Genomic DNA, 24177 nt, shown 5'->3' on the forward strand with positions numbered 1-24177 from the left:
ACAAGGTGATAAAAGGATTGAGTCCAGGATTTATGATAATATAGAATATTATTGTTAAAAGGCTGGTCATTGAAACACCAAATTTGTTAAAAGATTTTCAGCACAGCACTAGGGATAATGCATTAAGGTGCACATGCTTTTAAATGGAGGACAGTGTGGAAACATCATGCGTCCTGTGCAGCGAACGATTATTCCATTCGCTGGGAACGATTATTTTCCACAAGCACGTTTTGGACCTTTTAACAAATGCTCTAGGACAGAGATCAACAACCTGACCTGACAGATAACCCCTGTTCCCATGTTTTCAGAGAGCTTGGTGCATCTCTGCTATGCAATGGCATTTAGCTGGGGACAGCTGATGCTAAATCATCTCCCAAAAATTAATAGAGCATTTCCCTGTCAACTAGCTTAACAGCTGTTTGCATTTGGTCTGGATGTCGGTGCTGCTTCTCTTCCACGGGCTCCTCATTCATTTTTATAACCAGCTTGTTTTATTAGCTTTGTCTGCTGGAGGGAGGCAGTGCTTCGCTGTTAATTGGCGCACCGCATCACGGTATTCCCGCTGAGCGTCATGGTGCGACGGGAAGATTGTATGGGGATATCTCCGACTTCTTTCTCAAAATCAAATTACCGTACATTAAACTTAATATAGTGCAAGCAATAGCCGGGTTTATATTGCACTCACCCGTTGTTTCGTTTATGCCGAATATACGGCAGCATTGGGATGGGTTAGACAGCTAGAGGGCGTGCTGAGATGCAAGAGGAAGTGACGTGTTGTCATAGGTGCACAGATGCAGAAAAGATAATTACGCAGCGGGTTCGACTACGGAAGACAGACATGTCAACATCACTGCCATAACAACTGATCGCGAGCTAGGTTTGTCACTTTACAGATGATGGATCAGTGTCAAACCCGTGGCAAGGAACAGGTCACAAATCGGCATCGATGGACAGGCTTCCAAAAAAAAGAGCACCTATGTGAGTCATTTCTCACTCTCATATTCTCAGCTGTGCTCGCTGCGGGGCACGTCACAGATGACTCACTTTATCAGTTCAAACCTCACGGTGTTTGACAGTCGCTCCTTCTACAACGTAGTGCGAGATGCCGGCAGGGGGTCTTCACTTGCTTGGTTTCTGCACCCAGTGACATTAGATTCTGTTCGATATTTGCGTGGTTTATAAGGTGGAAGACAAGCAGCTGAAGTTGATGATGATTTATTTATTTGCATTTTGTTATATTTGTGTACCATATCTTAACTACAATCTTATAGATGAAGGTTCCAGAAGGGTGTTTTTGCAGCGATCTCATTTTGGGTTCCTAAAACAACCTTTCAGTGAACAATTCTTAAAAGTAAACATTTTCTTAGTGTGAAGAATGTTGTAATCATCTGAAGTACAATTTTAGGTTTCCAAGAGAACCTTTCGGTAAACAGTTCTTAAAAATGAAAAATGAAGGTTCTTTTTTGGCATTGATTCCATAAAAAACCTTCACACAAAAAAAATAAAAAAAAATAAAAAATAATAATAATAAATGTAAAAAATAATAATAATAATAATTGTGTTCACCGAAAGGTTATTTGGAGAACCAAAAATGTGGTATGGCATCACTGCAAAACACTCTTTTGGAACCTTTATTTTTAAGACTGTAGTGTGTAGAACATTTTAATAATCTGAAGAACCATTGTAGGTTTCCAAAAGCACTTTCCAGTGATCAGTTCTTAAAATAATCTATTTTTGTTTTCTTAGCCTGAGGAACATTGTTTAATAATCTAAAGAACCTTTTTCCAATATAAAGAAAATTTTGTTCATTGGAAAGGTTCCATGGATGTTGAAGGTTCTTTATGGAACCATATATGGCAATTAAACAGTAGTGTATTGGCACAGCAGGTTTTCACTTTCAGTCAAATGTTGAAACCTCTGCATGACATGACCAATTACAGCCAGTTGAAAGAAATCTGGAACAAGATCTGGTTTCTTAGGACAAAAAGAAAAAAAAATGTCACATCTGATTAGTGTTAGATGATGTGTTTCATTTTTTGTTGTATTTATGTGCTGATGCTTTTGTCATTAGTATAGTGATTGGCACTGGGGATGCTCATTTTGCATAAATACTCAGCCAAGTATGAAAAATCAATCAGCCAAGGGTAGAACGAGTTCTGTCTGCACTATTTTTAAATTGCCTGTCAATGTACATATGCATCAGAACATGTTTTACCGACGCATCACATCTTGTCATATTTATAAACATCTTGTGCCTTGAATTTTGAATTTTTAAGACAGCATGTCAAGTGGAAATGTAAAAGAAAAAGAAAAAAAATGCCTCAGAGCTGTGTGTAGTGTTTTTGAACTAAACACTATATGGGCAAATTCTAACCAATTGGACCACCAGATTAAAAAATGAAAAGTTTGTGAGCTTTCAAAACATATTCATGATCAATCATTGATCAGTCATGGCAGTTATTTTTACCTTGGTAAAGGGATGCTGACACTTGTGTTGTAGCTAAATCTATGTAAAATATGTTTTTAAAAGGAGAAATATTGTATACTGTCATAGCATTACATGTATTTAAATATTATTCAAAATAATTAATTAAATAATTTATTATGATTTGTATATATAACAATAATAATAATAATAATACTCAATATTGTTAGTACTTATTATAATCATATTTTTTATTAATGATAATATATTATGTATTATTTTGAAATCAACAACAACGACAATAATAATAAATAATAATAATTAAATTTAATAATGTTGCCCGTTTACGATTACCAGTTTGTTTCTCAGGTTGTGTATATCTGCTATTGTACAACTGCTTGAATGTGTCTTACTGAATCTAGAAAAAAATGATTTTTAGAAAGTTTATGTAACTCTAATGGTGTTTCATCTAATTGGATTTTGCTGATGAAAATCTGATCTGTTTATACTACAGTAATTCATACATATCAGCTTGCTTGGCTTGGCTTTCTGATTGCAATGAAATGCCTGGAAGACACAGAATGACCTTGACTTGGGACTTGAGGTTTGTTTTATGTCACAGTCTCTCGCAGATCATGAGTGACCCACACAGGAACTACAACATGAAATTCAAGCCATCTGTTATCCAACAGATTGACGCTTTGCCTTTTTAGTGCCTATTTTATGTCAAAACTGTGGTGTTGAGTTGCGATCAGTTTTGATTAAACATCCAAATTGTCGGAGATCTGGAGATCTGCAAATCTGTCGTGTAGCTTTTATTGCATCGCTTTCGACTCGATTGGCATCCAAGTCTGCCACTAAATCACACAGCCCAAAGCGACCCAGACGGCACTGGTCGCATTGAATTTGCTGCCATTTTAGTAACAATATCCCCTGAATGTCACTTCCTCTGGGCCTGCGGGAGGAGGGGCAAGTGGAAGAGTGACGAGACGGAGAAAAGCAAAAGAGCGATAAGGAAAACCTGCTCTCCTTGACTCACAAACGCCTCATCTTCAAAATGTATCTGTCCCTTTTCCCCCAACACATGCACACGTCTGCCCTTTCTCAATGTGACTTGCTCACACAAACTCCTATGAACTTAGTTTGCCTGTGTTCCTGTCATACGTGAGACGGTTCAACAGCATGCAGGCATGACAACCAAGACCACTGCAGACCTATGGCACATTAGAAAATCAATCCCTCCTGTGTCAGCGTGTGTCCAAAGGGCCCATACAGCGCGCACCACTGCCGGCATGCTGAGCAGAGGCTTTTAAATGTCATTGGTTGAGCTGGGAAACATGCAAAGAGATGCACGAGCCCATCAGAGCTTTCAGTGAATGGAGAGTATCTCTTTACTGCTTCATTTAAGTGACTAATTGCCCATCAGTCCAGGGCGCAGCGAGAAACCGTATGTGTGTTTGTGAAAGAGAAAACATCAGATTTCTAGAAATGTACGGAGCCCCTCTCGTCCCACTCTGTCAAAAAAAAATTATAACTATCTTGTGGCCTCAAGATACTAACTCATAGCCTCAAGATACTAACTCATAGCCTCAAGATAATAACTTGTGGCCTCAAGATACTGTCTCGTGGCCTCAAGATACTGTCTCGTGGCCTCAAGATACTGTCTCGTGGCCTCAAGATACTGTCTCGTGGCCTCAAGATACTGTCTCATGGCCTCAAGATACTGTCTCATGGCCACAAGATACTGTCCCGTGGCCTCGAGATACTAACTCGTGGCCTCAAGATACTGTCTCGTAGCCTCAAGATACTCTCTCGTGGCCTCAAGATACTGTCCCGTGACCTCGAGATACTAACTCGTGGCCTCAAGATACTCTCTCGTGGCCTCATGATACTGTCTCGTGGCCTCAAGATACTAACTCCTGGCCTCAAGATACTGTCTCGTGGCCCTCAAGATACTGTCTTGTGGCCTCAGGATACTAACTCCTGGCCTCAAGATACTATCTCGTGGCCTCAAGATACTAACTCCTGGCCTCAAGATACTATCTCGTGGCCTCAAGATACTAACTCCTGGCCTCAAGATAGTGAAGTGTCTGACACATGGATCCTTTGTTATTAAACTTGACCCTGTACTGTTGTGCAATGTAATATTTCACATTCTGTGCAATATTTTCTGTTTTAATATTCAGTGTAATAGAATTTACTGCAGTTCTGTTTCTATTTATTTACTAGTACTGTTCATCACAATCAATTCAATTCTGTTAATACAGTAATGTCAATCTTGTAGGCTGCATATCCATAGTCCTTTATAATTCTTCTTCATATTTTATAGCATCTATTTATACTTTTTACATGTATATAGGCTACTTGTTTATTAACCAACTTCTATTATTATTTATATTCCTTTAAATGTCTTGATGTGCACATCAACTGTGACACAAGAATTGTCCCCCGGGTTATCAATATCAATAAAGATCAATAAAGTATTTCTGATTCTGATTTTAAGTTAACCTATAGTAGTGTGCAGACTGGTTCCTTAATTATTGAAGTGTTTCACATTTTGGAAAAGCATGTCTGTGTAGCCTACGATAAAACGTCAGCAGAGGTCGTTCTAGGCTTAGGTCATGGTACCTCCATCTGGCTGTATGCATTTTTGTGTATTTCCTGGTATTTTCCAGCCAGCACTTGTGACGTCACGTACAAAGTATGAATAAATAGGATCTTGCCAGGACGTTGCCAGTTTTAATATACAGAAGTTGGTGTTTTGAGGTGTTAACAATTGTTGCCTGCATGCCAGATAGTTGTTGTGTGATTGAATGCACACTTGGATTAATTTTGTCAGCGTTTGTTGCCCTCCAGGTATCCATTGTAGTCACGTGGCTGCAAAATATTAATTGCGTGTTTACGTTAATCACAACAACAAAGTTGTCAGGCGTCTATGTCATCTGAGGAGATTTACGTTACAAAGATTAACCGTGTGTTGTATTATGTAACATTGCAATTACTTTGTTTTGTTTAACTCAGAAACATATGCTATAAAATATGAAGAACAATTATAAAGGACTATGGATATGCAGCCTACAAGATTTACATTACTGTATTAACTGAATTGAATAGATTGTGATGAACCGAACTAGTAAATAATTAGAAGCAGAACTGCAGCAAACTATATTACACTGAATATTAAAACAGACAATATTGCACAGAATGTGAAGTATTACATTGCACTACAGTACAGGGTCCAGTTTAATAACAAAGGCTCCATGTGTCAGACACTTCACTATCTTGAGGCCACGAGTTAGTATCTTGAGGCCACGAGTTAGTATCTTGAGGCCACAAGATAGTATCTTGAGGCCACGAGTTTCTTATCTTGTGGCCACGAGATAGTATCTTGAGGCCCCGAGTTAGTATCTTGAGGCCACGAGATAGTATCTTGAGGCCACGAGTTTCTTATCTTGAGGCCACGAGATAGTATCTTGAGGCCACGAGTTAGTATCTTGAGGCCACGAGTTTCTTATCTTGAGGCCACGAGACAGTATCTTAAAGGCCACGAGTTAGTACCTTGAGGCCCTGAGATAGTATCTTGAGGCCACGAGTCAGTATCTTAAGGCCACAAGATAGTGTTTTTTTTTTTTTTTTTTTGACAATGTGGGACCAGAGGGGCTCCGTAGAAATGCAAATATTTATTTTTAACAAGTTAAGTGAAATGGTTCTTTTAGCAGATTGCCCTGAGCTGGTTATGTGAAGATCTGTGTCTTCTAACTATAACATTTTCAGTCATGTTTAGATATTCTGGGTGACGTCTCATGTAATGTCAGTTTATGCTCTGTTTACTTGGCTTCTGAAACCTTCAAGTTCAGCACAAACATTAAAATGCTTTTAACACTGAGAAAAAAAATGGCAGATGATCCTTTCATAAAATGACAAGCAAACAACATCGCCTAGCAACAGAAGCTGTGCCGAGCCGCTGTTGTGTTTGGAACCAGAGATTCAAGCGAGACATTTATAGCTCGAGGCCAGTGTTCGTCTGAGATGATAGGTTACTCTTCTTTATCATTTTGTAAAAGGTTTGGGTCATGTTATGAAAAACATTTCAGAAAATAAAAACTTAACTTTATTGCAAAAAAAAAAGCACTTTAAGGGAGAAACATTATGCACTTTTGGAGCATTTTATTTTTTACAATATAAAAAAAAAAGTATTTTTTACAAACTATTTGCCTATTATTTGGATTTATGAAACTTACTTTAACTTTGGCTCTAACTTTATTTCTATTTCTTTCTAGAATAAATTATAATAATTTTATATAAATAATTTTATATAAATGTATTCAGTTATTTACAAATTGTTATTTGGAATTACTATTATTATTATTCATATTATTCATATTATAATTATATTTGTAACTTATTATTTACAAATGTGCATTTTTCAGGCTCCAACTTTATTTCGATAATTATAATATATATATATATATATATATATATATATATATATATATATATATATATATATATATATATATATATATATATATATATCACACACACACACACATGCAAGAGTCATAACAGAGCATTTTACTGATTTTTTAAAATGGGATTACAGTTTAAAAATAGTGTACACTCAAAGAGGTTTTGTGTCGTTTAATTTCGAAAGAACATTATTAATGTTCATTTATATGGCCCCTTGAAGTATCTTGAGTTGCCATTAAATTATATTGTGTTGACACTGCTGTTCTGCGCACAATTCTATAGGCTGAAATATAAAAGCCCATCCAAAAAAGAGGAATACATGTCTAATGGTTCTTTCTCTCTCACACCCTCTCTCCCCTTCTGTCTGAATAGCCAGTTTTGCTCCACATAAAGCGCTCTAACAAGCAATTCAGGCCAGGTCTGTTTCTTCAGCTCCGGAGAGCTCCAGTCTAGCCAGTGTAATCAATCACAGTGTAACCATCTATTCCTGAAGACCTGCTGAAGCAAATGATATGCAGTTGCAGTCTCAGTACCCAGTTAACGGCCCAGAAAGGGGTTAGTCAGAAAAAGAAGAAAAAAATCATGTTGCACGCACCATTAGTGAGGTAGATTAGCTTGGATGATTTTATCTTTCATTTGATTGCTTGAGTTGTTTAATCGGTACAAACAAAGCATAAATGTGATATTTAAAGTGATATTAAAAGAAGAAATGGATCCGGTGTCAAGTAACAACTGCATTTTTGATATATCTGAGTAACATCAAGATACAATGCTTTCAGCAGGCCATGTTAAGTAAGTTAAAAAAGCATGTGAAGTAAGTTTTATGACTATGATGAACAGATCTAATTCATGAAACAAGCGCAACAAGCCTGTGTAAATTACAATGTAATTCTTGCATAAAGATTTAATGCAAATAATGTTTTTTTTTTAATGAAAATTTTTTATTTAATTGGTTCTTGCAACAATTTACAAATGAACTGAACTGTTTACAGAATGATTAACGTAAGACTTTTTTTACAAACACTTAAAGTTTTTAAGAATAAACTACAAAAAAAAAATGTTTAAACGTGAATTAAGAAAGGTTTTACAAACACTGTACATATGTATTTATCATTAAACTGTAAAATTACAAATGCTTTACAAAGGTTTTTAAGAATAAATTATTACATTTATGTGTTACTTAAAAAAAAAAAAAAAAAAAAAAAAAAACATTATGAAATCTTTACTTAGTTTTCTGAATAAATCGTGCCATTTATGATGTGTAGGTGTTTCTTGCTTGCACAAAAAAGACGAATCATTTGAAATGTTCAGGTCAATAAAAATTCATAAATCTTTTTCCACAGACATGTTTGGAATTGGAACGCTATCTGCAGACGGAGCCCAAATGGCTGTCCGACCTTTTCGATGAGGAACTGGATGGTCTTCTTACCCCGTCCTTCATAAAGGAAGATGCAGATGAAGACCTGTTAGACCCCCTCCTTCCCAGCCTCAACAACCCCCCCAGCCCTCCTCCTCCTCCTCACCTCACCCCACGTAAAGAAACCCTCTCCTCCACTTCGACCTCTCCAGACATCACCTTAGGGGTTAACGCAGCCCAGCTGAACGCTGTCACCTCCTTAACACCACCCTCATCTCCAGAACTGGGCCGTCACTTAGTCAAACCCATGCACACCCTCAGTGCCTCACCCGACGGGACCCTAACGCTCAAGCTAGTGGCCCGAAAGGTGGGATTGAGTTCTGCCAAGCTTGTGGCAGCCCACCCGGTGCCACTTTCTCCCCAGCATGGCAGCAGTGGTGCACAGAGTGACGGGGAACAGGGTGGCACCTGCACAATCGGGGCCGGTGAGATGGCAGAGAACAAGAAGAGGGTCCATCGCTGCCAGTTTAACGGGTGTCGGAAGGTCTACACCAAGAGTTCACATCTGAAGGCGCATCAGAGGACACACACAGGTAAGCATGCATATTTTTTGAATCATTTACAGGGATTATTCTGCAGATTTTTGCATTTTTTTCAGCGACCCTTCCTGCACATTACAAAGTTACACTGGTACATGGCAAGTGACTGTCTATGAATCATTCACTTAGCTGACTCATATAAAAACACTGATTTGTTCAGGAGCAAAACAATTAACTGGCTTTATGAATGAGTCATTGAATCAATTATAGAACAGTTTTATTCTAAAACACTGACTTTTAGATCAGGGACTTTCATTATTAGTGAGTCACTGAAGTACTTGTACTGTAGAATTTATTTGTTTTATTCTAAAGCACTGATTCATTCAGGAGCGAGACAAGTTACTGTATTTGAGTGAGCCATTGAATCATTCATTCAACCAATGTTTTTTTTTTTTTATTATAATCTTTTTATGTCTGTGTATATAAAGTATGGGTTGAATAAATGAGTCATGAATAAATGAGTAGAATAATTAAGTGAATCATATATAGAGTCAATGATTCACTCTACCGAAGGTCTACCGAAAATACCACAGACTATAAACTTATTAACGGTGGAAGCCAAAACATATCTTTGCTTTGCAACAACTTAGCAATACCTGGAATCATTTTTTTGATGTAGTTCCTAATTTAATTAAGTGTTTACTTTTTTTTTGCAGTTTGAAACAACCACTTTACTTGCTCTTGCATTATATAAATATATATTCAGTAATTTCCTCCACATTTATCATACATTTTTCTTATTATGCGCATTCAATCGTAACTTACACAATAAGTGACAAACTGAAGTAATTAATGGTACTTCGTCGTCACCATGGCAGCATGCCTGTCCAGCCCCTTCGGCGGCAAATATTTTCTCAAGGTTGCGACAGTACTTCCTCAGCAGATTCGAATGGCGCAGGAAATGGCCATAATTCTCTGTCTCTTCGATCTCAATCCAAAAGCACTCAGACGGCTGTCCCAAAGCTGTCCACGGAGTGAATAACTGCCTCATGATGGATGGACCGGCTGGAATGAGACATACCCGCCTGTATATTTCCCTACGCCTGCTACGTGCCTGTTAACACACCAGGGCAGATCCACAAGTCTTGAAACCAGAAAATGCCACATGTTAATGGCTCCCTTCTGATGTATTAGTAGCATTTTAGGCATACATATTATGATGCAAGGACTGATGGTCCGGAATGCACAAGAATACCAGGACACCTTGCAAAGGTCCAAAAAGCAATAGTATTTGATATGATTTGTGTGCTTTCCAAGTTTTCTGGAGTCACACACTAGCTTTAAGTAACAATTCTCTGAAAATATTGCACCCCCCCACCATAGCACCTAAATCTAATTTGTGCATAGTCAAGCTTGACATGTCACACCAGGTTTGATGTGAAAGAGACACACAAAAGCCAAAAGTGTTATAATATGGTAAATATTCTGGAACACAAATAATATTTGAGAGCTACATTGGTGGGGGACATTTTAATGTGCCAATGGAAAGAAAAAAAAAACAATAGAAATATATAAAAACAGTCTTAAAACTGTTCTGCTTGATTGCTTGCTGTATCAATCAAATTGTATTTCCTCTTTGCTAACTAAAACCGCATTATTCATTAGCCATAGCATTTCTGAGCAATTTCTGTATTGAAAAAAAACAAAGCAATAAACTGTTAAAATCTGATGCCAAACAATATTAAAGAATGTTTAGATGTTTTTACTCAAAAATATGACATTATATTACTCCTTTGTATGAACTCCTTGTGCGTAAAAAAATATTATATTATATTATATGCAGCAAAAGTCAAAATTCTAACTGTCCTGTTGCTTACTTGCCACAATAATGCGAATCATAATTCCATTTTGCGAAGTAAAACTGCATTTTTTTCTGTGATTGAGATTTGTACAGAACTGAAGGTGGAGTGAATGGAAATGACATTGCCCTCTGGAGCGTTTTATGAATGGGTTTTGGGAACAAGATAAGAGCGAATTTTCAGGGAGACACAGAGGGGTGAAGAGTGGAACTCTGGCGACACTCGTTTCCACTCTGTCTCTCACTCTGGATTCCATTATAACGAAGTCTGATTCGTAAAAAAAAACTTGGAAGAGAGGTGAAGGGCAGAAATAGGCTTTCTGCTTGGTGCTGCCACGAGCTCCACAGATCATAATGAGTCTTTCTGTCTCCGGCTTAACTGAGAAAATTTAATTAAGCGAGACTCTGGCACCTGTAAGGGTGCTCAGAGAGAGAAAAAGTGTGTGTGAGAGAGGAAAGGTTGTGTGTTGGGGGTGGGGAGTTGCCAGGCAACTGGTGTGTCTCTGAACGGGACTCTATAATTGGGAACGATTCTCAGGTCTCTGTGCTGGTATCAGCTTACATTGCTAGCCTCGTCCACTTTTATTCCCACGAGCATGTATGCATGCACTCGCACATACGCACCTATATCCACTTGTACATATATGTATCATGTAACATCCTGGTTGCCAGGCAACTGCATCCTCCCCTGCCAGTATGAGCCGTAATTGGCTGGTGGCTCAGAGGGACAGACGATGCCAGATCGAGCCGGCTCCACTGCTGCCTCCTACGTTACGCTCCTGCCCGGTTGCTAGGCGACAAACTCGAGCATCCATGCCTCCCTGACTTATAATTGGCTGGTGCTGTGGTCATAGCGAACACAGGTCTAAACCTGTCCTGCTTAATGTGGCTAGCTTGTGAATGTGTGTGAAAGGGGGATGCAATTTAGCACATAAATCCTGAGCTAAATATAACTTGTTGTTGTTTTTACAGCTCAGAATGAAATTGTGGCCGTCATGGAAAGTTTTCGATGCTAGACAAGAAGACAACATGAAAGTAACACACAGGCCATTTTATTTACATAGTGGGATCTGAGTAAATTTATGTTTTAAAAATAAATACATTTATTTTATAAATAAACAAAAAGTAATGTTTTAAAAATAACCCCAAAAAATAAGTAAATAAAAGTAAAAATGAAAGTTGTTTTCATTTTGTTAGTTTTCTATATTATGTTTCTTTATTTAAATAAAAAAAATATATATATTTTTTTTTGCCATAGACTGATATGTAAATAGGATCAATGGTGATTTAATGTTTCTTTTAATGTTGATTTAATGACTATGAGTTAAATTTAGGAGCCGTTTTTGCATGAAAATCTGACTTATTTTATTGTCAAGCTATTTATGTGAAGCCACAGTCTTGTTTCAGAAGATTTGTAGATGTGGCAACAGAGGAGACAGGGCCAGCTGGTTGACAGTAAATATGAGGTTCCTCCCCATTACCCATCATTACTACTCCAATTATCACCTCTCCCAGAGATCCAAATAAACTCTGCCTGCCCCCCATTTCATACGTTACGTTCAGCAGCGCTAATGAAGAAGTGATGAGACCCCACACGAACCACAGCTCTCCTGCGAGGCAGCTCCAATCCACCACGAAAACATAGAACATCAAAAATGTGAATGCAGCCTCTCACATCTGTTAAACACACTGGAGATCATATTGGAAGCCCATCGAGTGCGAGTTCATTTGGTCCGACAGCTGTGAGCCCTAATGACGATCATGTATTTCATAAACTCCAACTGTGTCAACACTCTTCTGATAGGCAAATCGTCCTAAAACAAATTAATTAGACGGCTGGCTGGACCGAGCCGTTGATTTCAAGGCCCCATGAGGAAGCGTTTGTTTAATCAGGTGTGTGCATGTCTGTTTGTGTGTCCGTACCAGGAGAGAAGCCATACAAGTGCTCATGGGAAGGCTGTGAATGGCGGTTTGCGAGAAGCGATGAATTGACAAGGCACTACCGAAAACATACCGGCGCTAAGCCTTTCAAGTGCAATCACTGCGACAGGTGAGACTCAAAACTCCAGATAATCATGAATGTGACGCCTAAACAAATGCTACAATGTCACATTGTTACACTTTATGTTATAACTTTATATTAATAAACATCACATTATAACAAATAAAATGAAGTTAATTTATTTACATTTTCAACCTTTATTTCCATTTTCAATTGGAAACAATATACATGCAATATGAATGAGACGGCATGTAATATTAATTTCTGAAATGCAAGACAATTTAATGGTGACCAGCAACTAGACCGTTTCCCAGTACCGTATATATTAATGAAAAAAAATACTATGTTGAAATTAATAAATATAATGCTATATTTACAATTAATAAAAAAAATACTATTTTGTAATACTTGTTTGTAATGTTAAAAATAAAAATGTAAACATTAAACAAATGTTTAAACAGAGCATTCTATTTAGTTGCACTTCTGCTATATATATATATATATATATATATATATATATATATATATATATATATATATATATATATATATATATATACACACATACAAATTAGTATTGTATGTATGCCATTAGTATTTTCACAAAAAAAAAAAAAGAAAAAATTTAAGATAGTTATTTCTATTTGTTGTGTCAATAGGAAATATCATTTTACATTTTGCCATTAATTGTTGTAATTCAGTTAGATTTTTGTTTGTCAGTGTGCTCCACACAGAAATCTGATCCCACCATCATCCAGTCCGTCTGAAATGATATGAAGAAAAAAGAAAGAAAAAAAGTGAGACTAAATCCAGAAGAACTGTGGCATTGTCTCCAAGATGTTTCTAGAAACCTTCCTACAAAGCTACAATACTGTGAAAAGTTTTAGGTGCTTGTGTAAAAATTCTGTCAAGTATTATATAATGTAAATAATGTCATAATGTTTATTTATCAATTAACTTATATTAACTAAGTCAATTCAACATTTGGTGTAAACAAACTTTGCTTTTAAAACAGCTCTTGTGCTAAATTTGATCCTAGATCCACTTATTCAGGTAGCCTTGCAGATAGTGTTCTTGAAGCGTCTTTGAGTCATTGACACAGTTCTTCTGGATTTAGTCTATCTCAAGTTTTCTGTTTCTCCATGTAATCCCAGACAGACTGGATGATGGTGAGATCAGATCTCTGTGTGGAGCACTGGCTGCTGTCAGACTCCTTGTGCATAAAAAAATCTCCCTGCATTTTTCCAATTAATGGCAAAATAAATGTTTAGAAATGTAAACTGATATTTCCTACTGACACTCTACAGCAAAAGACAGAAATAACTGAATTAAAACCATTTTTGTTGGTGAAATTACAAAATTACAAACAATTACAAAAAACTTTTGCACAGTAGTGTATATCGTAATACTATTTTGGCCTATACTAAATACTAAATAAGACTCATTTAATTCTTACTAAGCCTCATTTACCTTGTAGGGATTTTGGGAATTCTTGGTCAGCAATTTTTTTTAACTGATTTATATCTTAAACATTATTTTTCATAGCAAAATCTAACACAGGTGCCCTGTGTGTGCTTATTCATCACAATTCTAAAAAAGTGATGAATAGTCTGAAATATTTTCATTTTCAAATCTACACCTAAGATGGTCCACCTGTCACCTGTGCCGCTAAATGTAGCTTAATGATTAAAAACATCTGCTATTCAGACAATGGTTTCTCTGTATTCACCAGATCTTGTAAATAAGCTTTCGGACTGAACATGGTGAGTGACAAGTGGAATTATCTGCCCCATTTTTCCACTATTAAATTTACTCACATTAGTGTTGGGGAAGTTAAAATATCATGACATATTTTCTTTATTTCTTATGCCAATTCATTCTAGTGAATCAATTAATTTGAACTGGCCAGTAGACAAACTTTATTTTTTTAATATATAATCATTATTTATACATAGTAGATCCTGAAATAGTTCTTCTGGATTTGAGTGCTGCGTTTGATACAATAGATTACCAGATTCTCATAAATAGATTAAGCGATTGTTGATCTATCTAGAACTTGGAATGGTTTTGAAATGGTTTTTAATCATACCTTTCTGAACATTTGTGACCCTTGACCACAAAACCAGGCTTAAGTCGCTGGGGTACATTTTAAGCAATAGCCAAAAAACATTGTATGGGTCAAAATTATAGATTTTTCTTTTATGCCAAAAATAATTAGGATATTAAGTAAAGATCATGTTCCATAAAGATAATTTGTAAATTACCTACTGTAAATATATCAAAACTTAATTTTTGATTAGTAATATGCATTGCTAAGAATTCATTACATTTACATTTATCTGACGCTTTTATCCAAAGCGACTTACAATTGCTATATATGTCAGAGGTCGCACGCCTCTGGAGCAACTAGAGGTTAAGTGTCTTGCTCAGGGACACATTGGTGTCAACCAGTGGTTTCGAACCCAGGTCTCTCCGACCAATGGCATGCATCTTATCCACTGCGCCATCAAAAGTTCAAATTTGTAGTATCTATTAATTAATAATACCTTGTCTGAACATTTCAAAGTATCGTGGGGTTCCTCAGGGATCAGTTTTAGGACCACTGTTTTTTAATTTATATTTGTTACCTCTTGGTCAAAAGCTTAAAAAAAAAAATTACAATTAAAATAATTGACCCCTTTGACTGTTTTTTTTTTTTTGGTCCAGGATCACAGACACACTCACACACACTATATATATATATATCATGGACTATGATATTCTCAGATTGGTTACAGGCCTCTTTAATATGTGAAAATAAATCTGATATGAACAGATAAGCGGACAGAATGGATATTCCCCTGTCAATGTGTGTCGTACGACATTGAAAAAGCGATGGCGGCAGCAAATTATATCAAAATTATATCAATGATATCAACATGCGATCACATGACTCTTTTCAATGGCACAATTGTCTTAACCAAGAGAGTTATTTTGAGGTTTTAATTATTTTATGTATAGTGTAAATGCAGATATTGGATATGGGTCACTTTTAAAATATGATGTAAGATGGTTGTATGAGGTATGATGTAATTTGGTGAAGTCAACAAATCAGAATTGGGCATCAAGACCTGCAGTGTGAATGTGGCCTAAGACATTAATACATTTAAAAGATTTTGGAGACTCCTCAAAAAAGCATTAATTACTGTAAATGCATGCTGGAAGACTCTAAATGCTCCACCATTCTTTACATGGAAGGACTTTTAATTTCATAAAAGAAACATAATAAAATACAAAATGAATGCATTTCCATTTGGGTACAAAGCTAAGCACGTAGAGCTGTGCTTTCTTTCAGAATATTTTCAATTTGGGTGCAGTGCCTGCGAGACTGTTGCCTCCTGGTATTGACCAAGAGTTTCCACCTCTGAAGTGAATCTTAATTTGTCTTTGCTTTGATGTATAAATAGGTCCTTCATGCTTGTTAGACTTGCGCATCTCACTTTGAGCTCAGCTCCACCCTCTCTTGTCATCCTGGCTGCTCATACACCTTGGGGAATCCATTCTGTCCTTGTCCAGGGAGCCCCGGATTACCATTACAATTATGGAGTTGACGTAAACAGTGGAAAGCAACATGCGGATGGGGCTCCCCGTCTTGTCTGAACAGTAAATACAGTAGACCGAGATGCTAGACCTGTAGATGGCCCTCAGGCCCATTCTTAATCTGGCCCGACCGTGTCCGGACCCCCTGTCAGGACAGCGGGGTGGGGGTGTGGAAGAGGGTGGAGGTACACCAGCTGGTTTGGTGCCTCCTGGCAGAGGCTTAATCTGCCATCTGTGACCCTGCTAAAAACACACCCGTGATTTCCCAATTCGTGTTTCTCCCCTTGCCGTTCCAGGACAGTTGAGACTTAGGATGAAAGCATATGTTTTAGGGATGGGTCAAGATGCTCCAATAATCAAAGATTAGGAATATTCAATATTAATAAAAATGTCCCGCAAAATCCTACTTTGCTTCTTATAGATTATGAGTAAGGTAGTTGTTGTAGGGTAACACTTTAGAATAAGGTTCCATTAGTTAATGTTAGTTAATGTGTTAATTAACATGAACAAACAATGAATAATACATTTATTACTGTATTTATTCATCTTTGTTAATGTTAGTTAATGAAAATACAGTTATTCATTGTTAGTTCATGGTAATTCACAGTGCATTAACTAATGTTAACAAGCACAACTTTTGATTTAAATAATGCATTAGTAAATGTTGACATTAACATGAACTAAGACTTATAAATGCTGTAGAAGGATTGTTCTTGCTTAGTTCATGTTAACGAAAGTAGTTAACTAACATTAACTAATGGAACCTTATTCTAAAGTGTTACCTGTTGTAGTAGTAGTTATGTTTAGGTATAGACAAATCCCCAACAGAAAACTGCTGCTGCATTCTATTTATGACGTATTGACACAAGTTTCAATTGATTTTCAATGGTCACTTTGTCGCGTCTAGTGTAGACAGACTTTAGCTGGTGTAGACACAGTGTAATAAGCAACTAATCAATAGTGAATAGTTTTCCCTTATCTAAAGTGTTACTAAAGTTATTTAACAGACAGAATTAAAAAAAAAAGTTAAAAGCTATTATAATAAATTCTTTAAAATTAAAATAAGTTCTTAGATTAAAAAAGATGGAGATTTCAGATCACACAGGTTTCCTAATCAGTTAGCTTTTTCTTTCCCTTTAGGTGTTTCTCTCGATCTGATCACTTGGCACTGCACATGAAGAGGCACATCTGAGGAGGAAGAGGAGGATGCGGCAAAATGGCAAGGTGGAGAAAGAGACAGAGAGAAAGTAGAGGGAGAGAAAGAGAGGGATTATGGGAAGGAGTCGGATACCACTCAGACCATTCGCTCATCCCACCAGAGAGAGGCCCCCCATGAGGGAACAGGTCTTGAGATTTGGTCGGCCAAGTGTATTTGTAGAATTTGGAGGTCTACAGATCTGAGAAGGTGGTACGACGTCGTATGTCATTGAAAGACAATGTGCTTCAGTAGGTATTTGCCTAATACTTAAAAAAATCAATGACTCAATTTAGTTACTACTATTATTGTGTTCCAGTGTCTCCAAGATCCATTTAAAGCTTTCGTCAATTTTACATAGAGTACATCTTACACAGATTGTGACAGACGGACAAGCTACAATTGAACATTGATTTGATTTACTGCACCGTGTAGGACGTGTCCCGAATGCATCTCCTTGAGAAATTTTGGAAAATATCATAGCGGTAGGACGTCAATCCAAAGAGGATTTAATTTTTTTCATTTTGAGTAAGGATTACCTTTCTGCTTTGATCCCACCAATGCACAACCAAGATCTAAAGTGGAATGTCCATCCAGAGAAATCTGGATTTCAAAGGCAAAAGGCAACCAAGTGGAATCACCCAATGCTCAAATGTGAATCTTAATAGGGGCAGTGGAGGAAACACTCTCACCTTCTTCGTAGATGGACCAATATCTCTCTTTGAAATCCCTCCCTGCCAACCAACTGCTGCGCAGCGACACTTTGTGACTTTTTATAAAGGAAAAAAAAATAAGGAAGATATCTTTTTGAATGATGACTATGTTATATAATTCAGAAGACTTCTTTTTTGCTTTTCTCCTGTGGATGTGTACAAATTAGACAAAAGATAACGAAATAAAAATGGACCAAAAAAAATATAAAGAAATAACTGCCATATGCACAAGCGAAGAGTAGTGGATTCTGCACTGGCACAGACCGCATCTAAGGTGGACTTCATTTCTATAGAAACGCAAACTTTTAGTGGCAAAAAAAAAGAAAAGAAAAGAAAAGCAATGTTGTTGTTGCACAGGTTTTGAGCATTCCTCAACATTATTTAGCACCCATGAAATGTTTTCCCATAAACTTGGGTTCTTTCAGAATTTCTAGGACTAGCATGAAACGAGAAAAGTACCATGGTTTATTTGCGGACTTCATTACAGAACAATGACTTCAATCATTCAAGGCAGAGATTTGCGATCACAAAGTTTAGATTTTGTAAATGCATCACAGAATGTCCTGAAAACTCTCCGGACAGACATTTCCCATCAATTATTTTAGTTTGCACGGATGAAAGCATCATAAAAAAGGTGTGTGTTGTGTTTTGCTGGTCCTATAGGTGACATATACATGTTTAGACATGTTTTTTTTGTTTTTTGTTTTTTACTTACACATATCTACCTTGTGTTGCTGGTAAAAAATGGCTGTACAGTGTGGAAATTGTATAGTAAAAGTGAGTTTTAAATTTTAACGTACAATCAAGTGTGGGATGGAAAGTGTTCGTGAATGTAAGGTTGTTTGATTGTGGATGGCCCTGCACTTATGCAATCATTCAGACCACTGAAAGGCCTGATCTGCTCCAGATAGATCCCACTGTGGCTCATGCATAAAGATCTACAGAAATGCTTGCTGATGAAGGAAGAGCTCACATAAAATTTAATATCTGTCATCGTTTACTCACCTTTGTGTCATTCTGAACGTGTAAGACTTTCTTTACTTAGTGTAAGACGAAGATGTTTTGAAAAATGCTCTTTTTCCTACAGTGAAAAACAGGAATAGGCTGTCAGACTCAATAAAATGACATGGGAGCACCATAAAAATAGTCCATGTGACTATATTTCAAGACTTCTGTGTCTAAAAACAGACCAAAATTTTACTAACTTTGTGCAATAGGTCTTGAATATCTTTTTCACATTTTCAAATTTGCAACAAACTATTACAAGACGTGCAAAATAATGGATTTTGGGATATCAAAAGTGATGAAATGTATCTTTCAAGCATAGTTATAATGCATAACATTTCAGATTTTTTCATTTAAGTTGTTTTGACTACTTTTGCAGCTGGTCTTTTCGGAGCTCCACTAGTTCCTCTTCACTTTCATAATATTTGTTAAATATTATAAGCGTTCTGCTAAAAGAAAGTCATACAGATTTAGACTCAACATAAGGGTGAGTAAATTATGACAGTTTGCATTTTTATGTGAACTATCCCTTTTTCCCAACATCCTGTTTTGTGTGCGTTGTGGTGGAAACCACATTGTATGATTGAACTCAGAGGCCCAGAACTGAAAAATGTATCAAATGTATGTGATTTATTTTTAATCATTGCATACTGTATATAAACATCATGATGCAGATACTGATGCTTTGGCTTATTCAAAGTGTGAGATCAGATGCAAAATCAAAATCAGTGATGGTTTTAACCATATCTGAAGATTTTAAATACCATTTGATTTATATCACTCAACAATTGGTGCTGGACAAGGATATTCATGTCTTGTTCAAACCGTCTGTCAGTGCCTTGTCCTTCTCACTCACTTGTCTAACATGGACCAACGGGAGGCACGTCTGACAGAATGGTGGTCTGGGTAATGAGAAAGAAATTGGGCTCTCCCAGCAGTGGCTAGCCCCTCAATGGGGTGGAACGGAGTAGGACCACACTGGAGGCCGCATGCCACACTTATGCTGACCAGGAGATCTTATCGCAACTGCCCGACACAGTCAATTTCACTGTGTAGCCGGGTGTCAGCTTACCTCCCTCCCTGGCCACATTAGTCTATGAAAAATAACAAAGACACAAGGTCACCTGAATCCAGAACAGAGCCGTGTGCATCTGATGTCCTCAAGAGACCATCATACTGGCCGCTTTTCCAGTTAAAATCTAGTGCGTGAAACATGCTATTCATAGAGGACGCAACCTGAAATGTTACGAAATTGTAGCAAACATGATCTTGGGCTATGCAGACTAGCAATTAAAGCATCATTTTATTCCATATTTTTGGGCAACACAATCCAATATTTACATGAATGAAACCTGTCAACAACTATTAGAAGATCGATCCGAACGATAGATGCAAATAACGGCATCAGGTGTTTATTTTAGATTCTCTGGCAAGAAGGGTAAAACACATATAATTATATATATAAAAAAAATGATTATCACAGAACCGGTCAAAAACATGTTTCACATTTCACCTCAAAGATTAAAAGAAAGATTTGGATTAAGTAAGACTTTTTTCTGCATAGTGACACCATTACCTAATTCTCATTTAAATAAATATATGTTACCCGGACCACAAAACCAGTCTGAAGTTGCTGGGGTATATTTTTAGCAATAGCAAAAAAACACACAAAAAAACACACACACACACATTACGGGTCAGAATTATCGATTTTCCTTTTATGCCAAAAATCATTAGGATATTAAGATCATGTTCCATGAAGATATTTTGTAAATTTCCTAATTTTTTAATTTTTGATTAGTAATATGCATTGTTAAGAATTCATTTGGACAACTTCAAAGGTGATTTTCTCAGTATTTCTATTTTTTTTTTCAACCCTCAGATTCCAGATATTCAAATAGTTGTAACCTGACCAAATATTGTCAGATCCTAATAAATCATACAGCAATAGAAAGCTTATTTATTTCGGCTTTCAGACGCTGTATAAATCTCAATTTTGAAAATTCGACACTTAAGACTGGTTTTGTCGTCCAGGGTCACATCAGCCTGATTTAGTGTAGTTTGTGTGTGTGTGTGTGTGTGTGTACTGTGTACTGTACAGTCTCTTGTACTGCAGTTTGTTCATGAGAAGTTGGGGAAATTGTCAGTCATGACAATATTGTCACAAAGCAAAATAATATTTGAATAGTCTTCTTAATAGGCAATTCTAGGTAAAATATGACCTAGGCATTTTTCATCAGGTTTTGTGAGGATTTACTATTTACTTAAATGCTCATGGGATAGAAAGAGTGTTCACACTGCAAATCGTTTGCTAAAATTCTCATAGAGCTTGACAAATTTTGGAATTCTACCGATAAGGATATATGATCTTCACGTGTAGTTTTCCTTGTGGAATTTTTGACCATTTGTTAACTTTAAGTGCCCCTTTTTCCTAAAATCCTTCTTTAACATCCTCCAGCCGGACCAATTAGGGATGTTACCTTGGCAAAAACTAGCTAATGAGTTTGTCTTAATGGTCCTGAGAAACCCCACAGAGAAGCTCGTTGTCAGTGTTTTTTTTTTTTTTTTTTTTTTTTTTGCTTTAAGTGCACTGTCTTTAGTTTTTCTCAAGTGTTTATAAACCTTATATGTTACCCACTTTTAAATCACACAGACAACTAACTGACCTTTTTGCTGTGGGATAATGCAATTATTTGTAATGCACACTTGCAGGTATGTTTTTACATTCTACAATGGAAAATGTTACATCCTGAAGATCTAACATGAGCTGAGACACTACTAAACATGCAGGGATCACTAAATTAGGAGTCTGAATGCATTTCATATCTCGTGGTACTATGATTAGTCCGTTTTAGAGGTCTGTACATTGTTTTTGGATTGACGCATTAGTCTGTACATTCACATTAGCAGCTGGTCTGGGTTTGCTCACTAGACATCTGAAGCATTGTTTTCTTTGTACCCTTCCATTGCTCAAAACACTGTGCTAAAAGCTTTCAAATGGATGGTATGACGCTGATAAACAGAGTAATTTCCAATGTTTGTTGCACTTGTAGTGTAGTTTTCCGGTTAAAAGCTTTTTTTCCACACTTCCTGCTGTAAATTAAATCTGTTCCAATCCCTCTGCTTTATGCAGGCATTTCATGCTTTCCACTTTGCTCCTATATTTATGCCGATTTTTATTTTTATTATAATTTCTGTTGTTTGTTTAATGTTTTATTTGTTGTAAAAAGTGTTTGCATATATTATTTGTATTATATGATGTTAGTATGACAATGTTCTTTATTAAGAAAAAAAAGGAAAAGAGTTTATTTTTGTTACTGGTTTGTTTCATAATTCTTTTTTAAATTGGTATTGTAATATATCTATGCAAGAACTGTTAAGTCAAGCATTTTTATTTAAGAATGTCATTATGTGTAATAAATGGTAGAATCTTATTGATATTGTAGTTTCCCTGTTATTTTTAAGCCTTTTTAGATGTCCCGAAGTTGAAGTCTGAATGTCATGAAAGATTCTACAGAATTTCATAACAGAATGCGTGGTATTTATATTATAATTTGGTACCAAAACTTCTAAGTTAATTATAAAAAGCCAAATATATATATTTTTTCTAAATCAATATTTTATATAAAAAATACATGTAATATGCAGTGTATAATAAATTAAAATTGCTAATGCATTTTTAGTTTTGATATTGTGGTTGGATTCTGTTTCAAATAAGTTAAGCAAACTGCATCCACATCCACAAATCATATTATATAATAATAATAATATTTTATTTATTTATTTATTTATTTATTTATTTATTTATTTATTTATTTATTTATTATTATTATTATTATTATTATTATTATTATTATTATTATTATTATTGAAACATAATTATTAAATAATTTCCTAAATAATTTCCCAATTACAATGCATTTCCAAGTGAAAACTGTTTTTCAACCAAGAGAGAAAAAAAAAGTATAGATCCAACTTTTGATTAAATACATCAATAATCCACAATATATATATATATATATATATTTTTTTTTTTTTTTCATAGATATTTTGATATTTTACATTTTTATGGTCACATTCGGTTTCAAATTAACTAACGTAAGCAAACTCCGAATACACTATTCACAGTACAATATAAATTATTATAAATGGATGTTGGGGGGGGGGGGGCATTCTCAGTTGAAATCATTTGCCAAATTATTTTTTTCAGATTGCTGTACATCAGCAGAGACAGCGTAAAGCAAAACTCTTCTGAGTTACTTGCACAGTCTCTTAAAACTTCCCTTCCACTCTTACTAATGGCTTCCTTGTAGCTATTTGATTCTTAATTACATCCCGAAGAGACTCATGAATATATGTATGTATCTTTCTCTCTATCTCTCCATCTCTTTCTGTCTGTCTTCATCTTTCTCTGCTGCTGTAGTGTATCTCTCTCCATCCCTCTCTCTCTCTGTATATTCCCTCGCTCACTGTGTTGCAAATTTGGAGCGTTGATAACCAAGTTGATGACTTCTCTTCCATTTATTAAGCCTTTGCCTGTGACAAACAGATAAAAGGGTAATTCAATAACTAATGGATAATTAGGGTGCAATTATGTACAAGAAAATGGCCTTCCACAGTGTATTAATTCTGCAAATGTATTTGGTATGGGTTAATCCCAAAAGGTTCCTCATCTATAACTAATGTACATAATTGAAACGGGCACCCTCATCTTACGATTCATTCACTTGTATCTTTCTGACTTATTGCCTATCATTTTACAATTATACTGACATGATGGTTCATGTCTAGAGTGCTTTGGGGACTGGGAATCCGTTCGCAATAGAGAAAAATCTCTGGATATGACTCTCCTTTCACCTGAAGGGTGAATCACACAAAGCCTGTCTAGATCATGTGCAGGTCATATTTCACCCAAAAATCAAGAAATTAGATTTTGCATTGTGAAAATGAAGGCAATTACAGCATTTGTTTCATTAAGCACATTTTAAACCGCAGATCTCATTACCATACTACAAAACAATCTCATTAATATAA

The 24177-nt window shown here is 36.1% G+C and overlaps 2 protein-coding genes across 2 annotated transcripts in view; both read left to right on the plus strand.

Moving 5' to 3' along the window:
* The window catches only part of LOC127992683 (Krueppel-like factor 7), a 42192-nt gene extending 19630 nt beyond the window's left edge, over window positions 1-22562 (plus strand). Inside the window, exons 2-4 of the mRNA XM_052591674.1 lie at window positions 8239-8845; window positions 12576-12699; window positions 17371-22562. Of these exons, the coding sequence (XP_052447634.1) occupies window positions 8239-8845; window positions 12576-12699; window positions 17371-17422 (783 nt within the window). The 3' untranslated portion in view covers window positions 17423-22562. The remainder of the gene's footprint in view (window positions 1-8238; window positions 8846-12575; window positions 12700-17370) is intronic.
* LOC127992420 (uncharacterized) overlaps window positions 1-24177 on the plus strand; it is a 431446-nt gene that overhangs the window by 263699 nt on the left and 143570 nt on the right. The gene's annotated exons all lie outside the window — the stretch shown is intronic.

This window comes from Carassius gibelio, chromosome A1, assembly GCF_023724105.1.
Source record: "Carassius gibelio isolate Cgi1373 ecotype wild population from Czech Republic chromosome A1, carGib1.2-hapl.c, whole genome shotgun sequence".
Lineage (NCBI taxonomy): Eukaryota > Metazoa > Chordata > Actinopteri > Cypriniformes > Cyprinidae > Carassius > Carassius gibelio.